At 43.2% G+C, this 14,347-nt stretch overlaps 2 protein-coding genes across 2 annotated transcripts in view; both read right to left on the reverse strand.

Moving 5' to 3' along the window:
• The window catches only part of CAPS (calcyphosine), a 187,901-nt gene that overhangs the window by 79,547 nt on the left and 94,007 nt on the right, over positions 1-14,347 (reverse strand). The window lies entirely within an intron of this gene.
• The window catches only part of LOC147673387 (vimentin-type intermediate filament-associated coiled-coil protein-like), a 45,234-nt gene continuing 39,910 nt past the window's right edge, over positions 9,024-14,347 (reverse strand). The window contains exon 2 of the mRNA XM_086947248.1: positions 9,024-11,529. Coding sequence (XP_086803374.1) covers positions 11,172-11,529 — 358 coding nt within the window. The 3' untranslated portion in view covers positions 9,024-11,171. The remainder of the gene's footprint in view (positions 11,530-14,347) is intronic.

The raw sequence follows: 14,347 nt of genomic DNA on the forward strand, positions 1-14,347 counted from the left end.
AAAGTTTCAAGGTTGGTTGGGATAGCTGTGGTTGTGGTTTGATTCCTCTTGAGGGTTCCTAGAAGGTACAGGTTTGGGTGGTCTAGATGGGTCTTAGTCACTGAATCAAGTAAGAAATCTTTCAAATTTGCATTGCAGGGTGGTGGGTTATACATTAAGAGGAAGGAATAACAAAGTTGGACAGTGGTGGGGCTGACATCAGCAAGGATTTGCAGCTGTCCATGTTGTGGTTTTCAGCGTGTGTTATTTTTAATGATTTATTTTAATAGATTATGGCCAGACCGCCTCCAATTTTGTTTACGATTTTTTGTTGGTGATTCAAAAATCTGGTGGGATGGGTTTGTGGCACGCGGCTGCAAAGACTTTGCTGAGCCATGTTTTCTGAATTCTTCCACTTCTGACATCAGGGCACTATTTTCTTTCATTTGATTTTTAAAAATTCATTTGAGGAGCACATATCTTTCCTTACCCTTTCCCCCAGTCTACTAGGGAATAAAGACTGCCACCGTCCATGCAGACTCCTGCTGGAGACTGGCTCGCGCAAATGTCCCTTGAAACCACATTAGAAGGGAGGGCCCATGCTGGGTCCTGCTTGATTCTTACTTGGGCTGTCAAAATCTCTTGCAAGAGACCGAGAGTCCAGAAGACACGATGTCCCGATTTTCACGACATGGGGACCAAGATGACATGTCCAGTAATAGCAGACTCAACATTTACATTCATCTTGCAGCCACCCAGTGACAATGTTCTGTCCCGCTGAATGGCTAGCTCCCGCTAACTGATCAGCTGATGGGTGGAATACGGTCTCAGGACCAATGACAATACAAAATGTTTTGAATTTGCGGTCCCACAGGAGTTTGCGTGTTATCTGTAAATATTTGTATCGATTTGGAACCTTAATTTCTCAAAAACTACCAACCAGATTTACACCAACATTCAAAAAGCACGCTTTCTGGATAAAGATCTACCTTTCTGATAAATTTGGTGTACTGTGGTGTACTTCCATTCCACCGTTTTTTCCATATCATTGTTTAATTTTTCCTAGGAAAAATGGATGGAGAAATAAGTGTTTTAAGAACCCATTTTTCTCCACCAGCCACTTGATGGATCACCCCAAAACTTTCCAGGTAGGAGCTGAGTTAGATGAACTTTTTTGGGAAAATTTGTTGAAATTCGTCAAATGGCGCCAAGTGTATTAGCAAAACCAAAAAACACTCCTCCTGTGGAAATCTCTGGCTCACATGCAAATACACAATGTCTTTTGCCCCTATGCAATATATTTTTTAAAACTTTATTTTTGTGCAGAGCAAATATGCGTATATTACCAGCCCCAGAAGTCAGAAAAAGATATCAGTTGTGCCCCCCTCCCCCCCAAGACATCAGATACGTGTTCATACCCATCATCACAGCCATTTTGCCCACATCCCGGAGGCCGGGCGGCGCTCAATCCTTCATACACTGAGTGTATCTGGGCCAAAGTCCATTTGGGCTGTCCATCATAAGATAAATCTCTGCTTTTTACTTTTCTCCCACTCCCTCCCCCCCCTCTTCCCAACTGTAGAAATAGAAAAGGATAACTAATATAATGTATACCCTCTGGAAGAACAACAGTCATCACATATCCTTCTATTACAAATAGTAGCAATTCACCGACTCCAGGTACAGAGTCTCACGCAACTCTACCTCCCCCCACCCGCCACCCACCCACAGAACCACTGATTGCTGCTCCCTTCGGTATCTGATTAACTCTCCTCCCTCTCCAGGCAGTATCCCTGCTAACTCATCTATCCTTTCCGGCCCTTTTTTTACCCTTGCCTGCCGTGCTGTTCCACCCTACTGCCCCCCTTCCAGACCATGATATTGTCTCCATTTCTTCCACACTTTCCGAAACTTTTTAGGGCAGCCTCTGGCTTTATAGGTTACTCTTTCCGCCACCATGTACAGATCTAGGCCCCTCCTCCATTCCTCTATCTCTGGTGCCTCTGCAACTCCCCAGTATTTTGCGATGTCTCTCTTCGCCACTACTAAGGCCAATACCAAAAAGATAAGTTGTGGGTGTGGCAGCCCCTATGCAATATAGATGTATATAGTTCTATACTGTTAGAAAAACAGACATTTGACGTGAGCAGGTTCACAGTGCTGGCGGTGTTGTGGGGTGCTATATTATAGCTTTATAGCCTGCTGTAGTGGGCTATACCAGTCACTAAATACCCACTTCAGTGGTTTGACTAGGGCCTTTAACAAGGGAGAGGGCCTTTAATGGTTTGTATATCCCAGCTACTGTATAAAGCTATTAGAACATTCTACCCCGTCAGGGCAGAATGTTCTAATTAGTAAAACAAAGGTCTAATGGAGCCCTTAGGGGTTTGAAAACCCATCAGGCTCCTTGAGGCCTTTGATCACAACTATTGATGTGAATGTTCTACAGATAACGGCCGTGTGCAGGGCGAAGGCAATTAGCTTTTGAACATTCACAGCAAGTGCTGTGAAAAAGGGCTGAAGTCAGCTCCTGGTTTTCTCCTGCTTGGCTTGTAGTTCAGCCAAGTCAGGGAGACCCAGGAGTTTATTCACCCTCCCTCCTTCCAATACTCAAGTGATTCAGTGCTAGAGATGAAGGATGGGTAAGGTCCTGGTGTACCCTGCAGCACAGTCTCTACCTTTCGCTTTCCACTCTATGTATTTTGGAGAGGCCAGGAATGAGAATTGCAGATGCTGTTTATTAAAACTTTGAAATGTTGAGAACAGTGGGCATATACCCATTCAGTGTGGTTTTGATACTTCACTGTGTAATAAACTCACTACCCTTTCTGGGTCAAGTCAGATGTGTTTGAAAGACCTTAGCTCAACCCTGGGTAGCTGTGGCTTTGAACAGTCAGGGTTTAGCAAAACAACAAGTGTAAAGCTTCAAGAAGTACCAATACAGATAATAAGAAACAAGATTCAATAAAAATCCAACACCATTTTATAAAAAATAGGTTGTATTTTAACTTCAAATAGAGACCTGAATGACAAAAATCCCCTGGAGGATTCCATAGTTAAGAATTTTTAAAGGAGTAATAAATCACTGTTTTTTAATTCAACACAATAAAACATTATAATGGACCTTGCTTTACAGTCAAACTTTGATAAAGATGTAAACAACTGCTCCGGCCTGCTATGGGTGACCAATTCTGGCAGAGAGGAAGCTATTAGCTACTTGGCTGACAGTAACCTTACAGTCAAAGCAGTCTCCAGGCCAGTTTCAGGCGAACTGCCATAGACTTCACTGGAGTGGTCCTGATGCAAGGGATAAAGGTGGCTGAAGGATGCTGAGGATCTTGATCTGGTGACAGGGGTTTTCTTGGGGCTACTCCTCGGTCTATGAACACCATGGGGCAACCTTGGCCACAGGGCCAATGTCCCTTGCAGTCCAGCGGAAGTCCAGCCAAAAACCAGTTTCCACTGGTGCATTTTACAGTGAAACCGACAGTTCCCTTTAACTAATGGTAACTTCTGTCTTGGGTGACCAAACTGCACTTCAAGGACTCTCTGAGGTCCAGCAGACTCGGGTGCAACTTTTGAGGGTCAAGACTTGGTCTCCCAGGCTGGACATTGGCAGTCAGGCGTTCTTGGCTACCAACTCTCCAAGGCAGGCTTCTTCAGCTTTTATGGCCCTGTAGCTGTAAAAGGAAGTCGTTCCACTGACTCTTGGAGACACTCCCTTCTGTCTGAGGCTTGGGGACGATTCTTCCTTAAGCAGAGCAACACAGGCACAGTCCTCTCTTTGCTAGCCCATGGAGCAGCAGGTGCAGAAAGTCTTGCTGCAGGTCCAGGGAACAGCATGGCAGTCCTTCTTCGAGCCACTCTTCAGTACAGATGTGATCTGAGGTCTGGGTGTCACTTTTGTGTCCAGTTTGTGCCCTTGTGGGAAGTGGCTGGCTACCAGGTCCCATCCCACCTAGTGATGACTTCATGTGGAGTGTGGCATTTAGCTAGCTCAGAATGTACCATTCTGCCCACTCTCAAGATGGCAGGACCCTTCTGTTGGTGTATGCAGATCCCTAGCCTACCCCAGAGATATGGCTACCTAGGGACTACACACAAATGGAAAAACAGTTTATCATTGGCTTCCACCTCTCTGCCTTCAAGAACAAAAAAGTAGTAGCTCTTGTGTGTGCATTTGCTCTTGAAAGGCAGCTTCCCCTTTAAAGCTCGCCTTTTGAGCTCACTCTGTGTTTGGCCTTTCTGCCAGGGAGAGGTTACACCCATCCCGACTTCAGTCCGACGGTGTTTCTCCTCCTAAAAGTATTTTACGCCTTTCCCCAGGAGGGCAGAAGGCTGTATAGTGGCCAGCAGCCATAAACTGTCACTGAAAAAGTTTGGGCAACAAAAGTGCTCCATACTAAAGTTGCCACTTGTGCAAAAGTTATATAACATTTGACTTTAAGATCAAGTCAGGTTTGATTAAATAATTCTTTTGAGTATCATATTTAGTTGTCCCTTTTTGAAGTTAGCACTGCTGAGTGCTTGTAACCTGCTGAGCGTGTGCAACCCTGTACTCTCCATTGGACTACTAGCAGCAGTGGCTGGCACAGGTAAATGCGTTGGGACGGGGCAGGGCATGGCAGGGGGAAGCCGACAGATGACGGAATAGGTGTTAATAATTTATTTAATTATACCTATTTCGGCATCTGTCGCATCCAGCTACCCGGCCTCTCATTTCTTTCTTTATGCACTCCTGCACATACTTTTAAAAATATTGTGTTTTAACATGGCGGCCAGCCATCTTAAGATGGTAAATGAAGCTTTAAATGACAATGTCAAAATGGCCAACAGTTCATTACAATGTATTCACTTCTATGAAGTCGGATTACAGCCATGTTGCAATACTTCTATATTGAAAATACATTTCAAAATGGCCTTCATGACTATATATGAGTCAGAACACACTGACAGCCAGCTTGGTATGATTTTTCTAATAAAAAATACATTCCAGTATTGCCACCCATGCATTTGCATGCATCAAGATGCATGGATGACATCTGAAAATATTTTTCCAGTAAATAAAGAACATTCAAACATAGAAGTCAATGAGTACACACGCATCGTGATGCACCTGCATACATTTAACGCCCTACCGCCCTCCATCCAATCTGCTACGACAGAATCTGGATTTAAGAAGCATTTGAAGACCTGGCTCTTTACGCAGAAAATCTAAGCCTCCCTTCTGCTATTCGTTCTGCTTAACTGCTCACATAGCGCCGGGACACCTCCTCGTGAGGTAGCAGTTCGCGCTTTACAAATATCAGTATTATTATTATTATTTAGGATTTTTTTTTAATTTGCCAGTGCTAATGATTACAAGTGTTGGCAAGGTCCTTTGCTCCTGAAACACAGCTTAAAGGCAAGATATTGGCTTTTCTCTGTAGTGGCTAGCCGACTGTATAAATGCTGTATGAAAGCACGCGATACACTAGATATTACTTTTTAAAATGTGAAAAAAAACTTTTTAAAGAGAATTATAGCTAGGTAAAATCCACATTTATCTTCTGCTATTAAGGGGTAGGCTAAACTCAAAACAATCAGATTTTAAAACAAAAAGCAAACTGGTAAATTTAAAAGATTTTTTTATGAGTAAAATAATGTTTTTAACATGTTTAATGTAATGAAATAATTTGCTTTGGTATTGAGTTCTGAAACGACTTGAGTTTGGCATACAGAAGCAATCTATTGTGAGACATGGGGCATACATCATAGCGTGGGATAAAATATGGAAAGCCGCTCCGGGAACATTAAATGCACAGCTATGGAAAGAGATAGAATGTCACAGCGCCTCACCCGAAGCAAGATATCTTAAAAACGGCTTAAACAAATTGGGATTGAACTAACTCTGGGAAACACCTACTAGTTCCAGCGTGCTTAAGAAACTGGTTTGGAAAAAAGTCAAACACATTTCGTGGCTGGAGGATAAAGCCTCACTCTCAGAAAGGTCTCACAGATGGATGAATCTGAACACCTACTGCGAGCCAGCTGCAGCTGCTCAGAGTACTTCAATTTGGGTTATGCCAAGCATACAAAAATCAGTTTTTTGAAGCATAGATTTGGTCTGTTACCCTGCATTCAGCATCTTCAACCCTGGCTAAAGGAGAAGGCGGACCCTAGGTGCCGCTTATGCGGTTCAGCACCGGAAGATCTACTACACCTACTATTCTCCTGCAAAAAACTTTCACAAGAACGGAAACAACTGCTGAAAGTTAAATTTAACCAGTGAGGGGTTCGAACTGGGAGGCAGGCTGTCCTGGCATGTTTCGCACCGAGCGACCCTCAACTGCACTGTTCCTTGATAAAATTCTTGAGGATATGCAAAAAGAAAATGCCGGAAACCGAGTTATTGACAAATAACCAACCCAGTCACACGGAAATAATGCAGGATCAGGAGGAGCTCGATGTCTAGCACTAATGAACTCTATTCCTGAGCTACAAACACCTCATTTTGTAAGTATTCACTTTTGATACACAAAGGAATATACAGACTTAAATCAAATATCCTGGAGAATAAATGAAATGTGCATAGCCAGATATAATGTGCCTAAAAACTAGACACTGGATTTGTAAATTTGCAGTCTTTTTAAAGAATTTTAATGTTTTTAGAATTATGGAGTTTTATACGTAAAAATTGTCTTATAATGAAATATTTTCGTATTGCATTGGTTTTAACGAACTATTCAAATAAAATAAACTTGAAACTTGAGTTCTGAAATATACCAGAGGTGTTTTTTCTTTCTAGCAATATCAATGTCTCCAATGGACGTTTGAATATGCTAATCTACTTTCCTTTCTTATCAGTTGCATTGCCTGAAAAAAGCTAGTGCAGCCATTGATGAAACAGTTTCATTTTATCTTTTTGTTAGGGATGGTGCTTTTGTCATTGCAGGAAAACATGTTGAAGAAACTGTAATGCCAATGCTACTAGGAATGATAGATTTGTGGCAAGTCAGTGGAAAGTGCATTACCACCTGCCTGGTATTTTTTGGTGTTGCCACTCTTAATGATAATAAAGCACTGTCACAAGAAAACCTCCACTACATTTACTGCTTTATGGGACGAATGTATCATGGTTGTTTGATGGAACCACATATTTTACCCTGAACTTTTTTTACAGGCAAGTAACGTAACACTTTATATATGTATATATCTGCACGATTTCGATGCGAGCGGACCATAGAAGTAAACAGGGTGGAGACTACTCCGTCTCCACTGTGATTAAACCCATCCAACGGCCCTGCGGGTAAGGGCTGTTAGAGAAAGACCGGAAATTCTACTCACTCGATTTAGATGGGCGGAATCAGAGGTCAGTTTTCACTACAATTCAATGGCAGGAAAACCCTGGTGGTAGGGGGCAGTCAAAAACAGCAAAATGCTCCCCTCGCCATAGAAAAGAACTCCCATGGCGGGGTAGGCCTCTTCTTTTTTACTTTCAAAATGTTCTTTTTTGAAAATAAACAAAGAAAACAGCTTGCTGCAGGGCTCTGTCCTGTTGACGGAGCCCTGTAACAAACTGCAAAAGGTGTTCCGGTTCCTGCCAATGCTTTCTAAATGACCACCAGGGGCTGCATTACAGACGGGGTGTATTTTCATTGTTTGCACCAGGCGCACTTTTTAAAAGGTGCACCAGGGGCAAACAATGAAAATGGGCCCTATTTTGATGAATGTGCTGCCCTGGGGGCAGCCACGAACTCACCCTACCCTGGGGTCAGAGCATTTGGTAAAAAAACAGAGCAGTTGTAAAGCAGCCGTTCCGTGTTTTCACAGTGCAGGCAGCAACCAGCTCGTACTTTTAAAGGGGATTAGAGATCCCCTTGCAGGCTGGTGCGGTCAGTGACTGCACCCTCCTGCAATGTGATGTCTGGGGTGTCCATTGGACCCCCTTTCCCCCGCCAGAGGGCTGCTCTCAGTGGGCACACCCACAGTGCACCACCTTCTATGTGGCACACTGTGAGTGCACCCCCTGAGAGCTTTTTTGCCTCTGCGCCCTCATCTGTAATACGGCGCGGGCACAAAGGCATAGGGATTCCCTCATTTGCATGGGGTACGCCACCATGCACATGAGGGAATGCCCTTAAAGATAGCGATTGAGCTTTATGTATGCCACCGATATTACAGAAGGGGCTGTACAAACGTCTGCTGCCCCGTCTGCAATTCCAAAGTGCTCCGGGGCACTTTTTGTAATACGGCCCCAGCTTGGTAGTCATTTATATATTCAGCAGGAGGCATCTCCACCAGGGCGACGGAGTAATTAACTCTTTCGCCCTGGTGGAGAAACGGGTTGCCTGCCGAAATCTAAATCTGCCCCCAAGTTGGTTAATTCAGCCCGAATTCAATGATACACATATTCTTTTATTGCATGGAAGTCTTTGTATGCTCAGCCATGATGTGTTTTCAGATTTTATTTTTACTGTAATTTTTAGGGTATGATCACCATCTGGAAGTAAGCTATTGAGTTTTACTTTTTTTTCTGTCAGTAGTAAGCAGGAAGTGTGTTATGGATGTGCCGTTGTCACACCAAAGTAGTAGGTAAATACCACCACTCTCCCATTAGAATACAGGATTGTTTTTACTGCTTGACATGTGTGTGGTGCCATTTGAGTATTAAACGTGTTGAGGTATGTTCTTGGGGGTCTCTTTACTACACAGTGGAGGGTAAGAAGGGAGATAAGCAAATCACAAAGGAACAGTTTTACATTATACTTTATAAAATATATTTTTTGCCAGAGTTAGCTTTCCCTTCTGCAATGGATTAAGTAGAATGAAGTATAGCTTGAGTAGTGGCATATATTATTGGATGGTTCTTTCTTGTGCAAGACTATGAATGCCAGTATCTGCAATCTGTGAAAAACACAGATAAGAAAGTTGTCAGCAGCTCATATCAAATGCTTTTCTTTAGCTTTTTCTGCCAAATAGTTGTCTGAATCGTGTCTGATTTTGCGTCGTTCCTGGAATCAGCTTATATGATGTGTTCAAATTGGCTCTTGGTGCTGCAAGAATGTGCTAAGCATAGCATATTTTTATTTTCATAGATGTATACAACGTTTAGAAATGAGAAACACTTACAAACAGTAGAGACCATTAACACAAAAACACAAACGGCCTGGTTTAGAGTTTGGCTGACAGGTTACACCATTATAAACATGACAGATATCCAATTCGCCTTATTACAAGTGCATTATATTTAGGGCGACTGGAATTAATGCGATTTTGCCACTGCTAATTTTCTGGGTGATAATGAATTTGCCACATAATCCATCCTCTGCTGCATAGTCTGCAGATTTTGCCCCCTAAAATAGTTTCCATCTCAAACGGATCAAAAGTTACTAAAAATGCGACACATGCTCTTATGCAGTGGATGGCCTTTTGCAACAATTGGTCATCTTTCAGGTGCTTATTGTTGTATTTGGGTATTTAACTGCTACAAATAAGGTGAACAGCTTTACCAGTGTTGCCACCTGTAAAAATGGTAAAAAATGAAGTGGTACTATCCCAAAATGTGCCATAGTAGGCCACATAGTTTGTCTTTTCTTTCCAATCAATTTAGTCAACCTGGCTGCATAATTTGGTCCCGCCCTGCCGCATAATTCTGTGGGCTCACATTATATCCTTTGGCAGTGAGCTGGAAGGGATATCTGTCACAATTGTGATGGAGTAACTAAGCTGTCAAACTCCAACTGAGGCCAAAAGTTGAAAATTCAATAAGGAGAAAGCTTCCTTGGATAAGGCACCACTCGCTGTGCAATATTGAGGCGGGGAGACAATGCAGAGTATAAACCCTGGAATGGGAACCGGATACAACCAGTTTTCCTTAGTGCTTTGGAAATTTCTAATAAGTAGGACAAGCAAGCTCTTCCCAAATAACAACAGACAAAAAGAGTGCCATCATTAAAATAATTTAAATTTCAGCATACTAGTTAATTTAAGGCATTCCTTTTCCTCAAGGTAGTTGAACAATGAGTCAAATGTTCTGTTCGATAGAATGGATATTTCCCTTTAAATTCTTGGTTTCAAGAGAGAAATGTTTCAGTACTCAACAATGCTTACTACATAAAACCATATGAGTATGGTGTGCTCCTTAGTAAATTATATACAATACAATACTGGTGAGCTAAATCCAAGCGCTGTGCCCCATTGCCGGTTTCCTAGTTATAAAAATCATGTTTCTGCCTTCAAAAATTAGAAGTGCCTTTTACACTTACTTTCTTGGGCAGATAATTGTGATGGAACTTTGAGGTGAGCGGGTGTAATACTGTGTCAAACTTATGCACCACAATGACCAAGAAATGCTTACAGCACACATGGCCATACTTAAGGCCCAGCAGAAAATACTTGTGCAGAAGTGCCACTTGGCAGTCAGTAAAGACCTGATTACGAGTAGCCCAGATAATTAAACCTGTGAGTAGACTTCTGTTAGCACAGATTTAGATAACCTGTCAATATTCTGGTTGTTGGGCAGTATGGCCCCTATATTTACTCGGTACGTCTGGACTGCTTGCTAAATTTCTGCAGTTTAAATTTGCGGGACTTTTCATCCCGCAAGCACAAAAATCTGCATGTTATTTGCAATATTGGAGAAAAACTGTGAATCTGTGCCTGATATCGGTCCTGATAAATTTCGAAACTATGTAACTTTTTTGGGTGGGAAACATACCTCCTAATGCCCCTCCTGTTGTTATTGGGCCCATAGAGTCTTATTTAACCAGTCAGTGGAATCTGTTACGTGAGTGAGGCCAGTGGAAAAATGATAACCGAAGAGGGATAGCTTGGCAGAAAGCAAGGGTTTCTTTTATAATTGAAAAGTTTTGTATTGTGCACTTTTGTATGGTTGGGACAAAGTACTTGATCTGATGGTCCCATTTTAACACTGAGCTGAAGACACAACCATGGGTAGAAAAATAGGCTGATCCCATCCCATACAATAGGGGAATCTGTGACTGAGGCCACTTGAAGGCTTTCATCAGCATTTTAGAAACTATCTTGGAATGGAATTGGGTCTGAGAAAAGGATCAAAGCAGAGCTTTCTCTGAAGAAAATGTCAAGAAGGGAGAAGAAAGAAACCTACTCATGCATAAACAAACATAAACAAGTCTGTCATGGGAAAATAATTTTCCAAAATGCCAGAAGGCTGATGTGCATGGGGCAAATCAAACCGTTGTGCCAAATAGCGTCTGGCCCAAATCGTGACCATCTGTGTCCTCTTCACTAGGGGAGAATTCCTCACTGTTGAAGCTGGAGTTAGCGTAGCCATTTGTTTCAGGTAATCCAGAGGGTTCGAGAGAAGTTGTGATTGCGGCTGGTTCTGGAAATGATTCCATTCGCTCTCCTTCTGCCATGTGTAAGAGAAGGGTGTCAAGGAGAGGTCTGCTCCGGCAAATGTCAGTGAGCAGTTGACTCCTGTGCCTCAGGTAGGCAACCATCTCATCTTTATCTCTAATTTCGCTGAGTAGATTCTGAACGGTCTCCTCCGAGCGGCAGAGCTTTTCTTGCAGATCTGCAATTTCTCTGTGAAAACAAAGATGTGAATAAACATTAGTATTACAGAAGTAAAAATAAATTTTTGTCCAAACACCAGCAAAAATTGTAAAGGTGCGGTTCTGTAAAATCACAAGTTATATTTTTATGAATGTGCAAATTGAACACATTTTCAAACCTATCTTGCATCTACATTCTGCTGTGTGAATGACAGTTGCACTTAGTACCCATGAGGTGTTCTAAACTGTAGTAGCGGGCAGTAGCGGCTCTTCGAGAGAGTGCTGCAAAGCGGGGTGGGGGAGGGGCAGAGTAGGAGGTAGTAGGCCGAACGGAGGTAAGTACATAAATAAATAAAACAAATTGCATTGCGTGCGCTGCAACGCTACAACCACCCACCCAGCCCCTCCCCTGCCCCGCAGCACTCCCTCTAGGAGCCGCTACTGGTAGTGGGGTGTTAAAAGTCTACCTCAATTACGATCGAGTGAGCTTGACTACCCCTACAGGGTTTTATGAATGGAGTTTTCACCCAAAGAAGTCCACAAACATAGGACAAAGATGTGTATTTTCTTAGCACAATATTTACACAAAGTGTCTAAAATTCTACAGGTACTGAATGACCTATTCACGTTCTTTTTTTGGTGTGTCTGAGAGGTCTTAGCCTCCACACAGGCTCAACCTCCCCAAGACAACTCTGTATGAATGTAATATAATTGTGAAAATTTTGTATTTTTTTCATAAAATTTTCCCTACAAATTAGCTAACAAGCATTTGCAATGCAATAGGTCTCGCATTAGGAAAGTTTGAGCTATTGGTATTGTAAATGACAAATGTTTTATTTATGTTTTGCTTTTGAAAATAGTTGAAGTAATAGCTTTGTCATTTACAATGCCAATAGTTTTAACTTTCACAAATGTGACACCAATAGCATTTGTAATGCAATATGTGTTGTATTTACATGACTTAGATGTATTGATATTACAAATAACAATGGCTTTTAATTTTTTTAAATAATTAACACGTACAGGAAAGGGTGCAGTACGGTAGAGATTGTAGGCGGGGCTGCATCCTCAAGGGGCGGAGAGACATGAATGGCGAGGCGCTTGTCCCACTGGCGATAGTGCCAAGTAGCCGTCCTGGAGGGTAGGAGATCGGTAGTGTTGTGTGCGAGACGCTATTGTCATTGTTGTGAGTGCTTTAGGGTAGAGGGCTGTGGCGGCGTGTGTATGCATGCGTGTCTGTGTGTGTGCAGGGGGGTGGGGGGCGGCAGCGTGTGTATGTGTGCGCGCGCATGTGTGTGTGTGTGTGTGCGTGCATGCAGAGGGGTGGGGGCTGGCTGTGTCTGTGCGCCGTTAATGCATGTGTGGGGAGCGAAGCGGAAGCAGGGGCTGGGAGTTCGTCTGCGCAAGCGCGGCTCAGACGCGCGCTCCCGAGGTCAAAACTCACTAAGAGAAGCGCACGTCTGACTCGTGTCTTCATTCCTAAATACGGGTGACAATAGGTCTAAAGCAGACACCATCAATGCTTACGCATTGACGGTAGGTCTGCTTGACCTAAAAAAGAGACTGTTGTTTGCGGTGCTCGTGTTTTCTTTGCTATTATGTTTCTTCAGCACGAAATGCATCCTCACATCCAAAATGGACAAGAGGGCGCATTTCACGCTGAAATAAATTGCTAAGTGTCAGATTTGCATAATTTTTCCAAAATTGTGTCTACTTACACGTAAGGAAATTATGCAACTATTCTTTTTCTCCCTTAAACAAAAACCCTATTTCACTCTGAGCTTGTAATCTGAAATGCATAGCAATCAGGAACATTTAACTGGCACAGGACAGTGCAGGGCCTACATGGAAATAAAACATTACAGTAAGTGGGTTAAAGGTGGACTCAGGCGATTCAGATCAATGCCACAATTTCAGGATATCGACATTAAATACATTTTCATACAATATAGGAAATCATTTACATAGTGAGTGGTTATTCTAAAAACCCTCATGGGCTTGAATTGGGCATCCCAGGGTTAGAGGTACTGGGTCAGTGTAAGGCAGTTCGGTTCCAAAGGTACCATCTCTTACAGGTAGCCGATGGAGAAGCCTCCGTTCCTGGATAATGCGATCATTTTTACACAAGATCCCAGTCTGCAGTAAACTGTGAAAGCAGAAGTTGCATACCTAATGATTTAGAAATGTTTGCTTTCAGCGTGACAGAAGTCTATAGTGGATGTAGCGCCGAATAACGCTGATGTATATGTTTGAGATAACTGTGCTCCATGACACTCCAGCACTGAACCGCAAACACAGCTCTGATGGTGCACCTCGGCATTACCCTGCAGCATCCCGGTCTATTCTAGCACCAGGACGCAAACAAAGCTGTGCGGGCTTTCCTCTGTCATTCCCCGCATTACTCGTGCTACACTGGGGAGTCCTAAAAATCACAGTTGTGCCGCTGCACCTCAATCCTGCTCTGCAGCACCCTCTGCCCTTCAGTACTTACAATATTGTTGACTCGCCCATCTCTACGTGCCCTTTTTCTTCCGCATTCTTCACCAAGCACGCCCCTGTTACGACCTCGCCTGTTGACGCTGTCTGGGCGGAGCTTGTTCAGTCTTGTTTTCACGTGCGGTTGCTTTCGTCCAAGCAGTCAGTGACATGGAGGCTGGACTGGTGTCTGCCGATGGCAAGAACAGTAAGGGCGTGCATTGCCAGCGATGTGGCTCTACGGTGCTGCTGCCTGGGGCCGCGAAGTACGAGAGGGGGGCGCTACATGAGTTGAGGCGGAGCTGGGACGTACAGGAAAGGGTGCAGTACGGTAGAGATTGTAGGCGGGCCTGCATCCTCAAGGGGCGGAGAGA

The sequence above is a fragment of the Lissotriton vulgaris genome, chromosome 12 (assembly GCF_964263255.1).
Source record: "Lissotriton vulgaris chromosome 12, aLisVul1.2, whole genome shotgun sequence".
Taxonomy (NCBI): Eukaryota; Metazoa; Chordata; class Amphibia; order Caudata; family Salamandridae; genus Lissotriton; species Lissotriton vulgaris.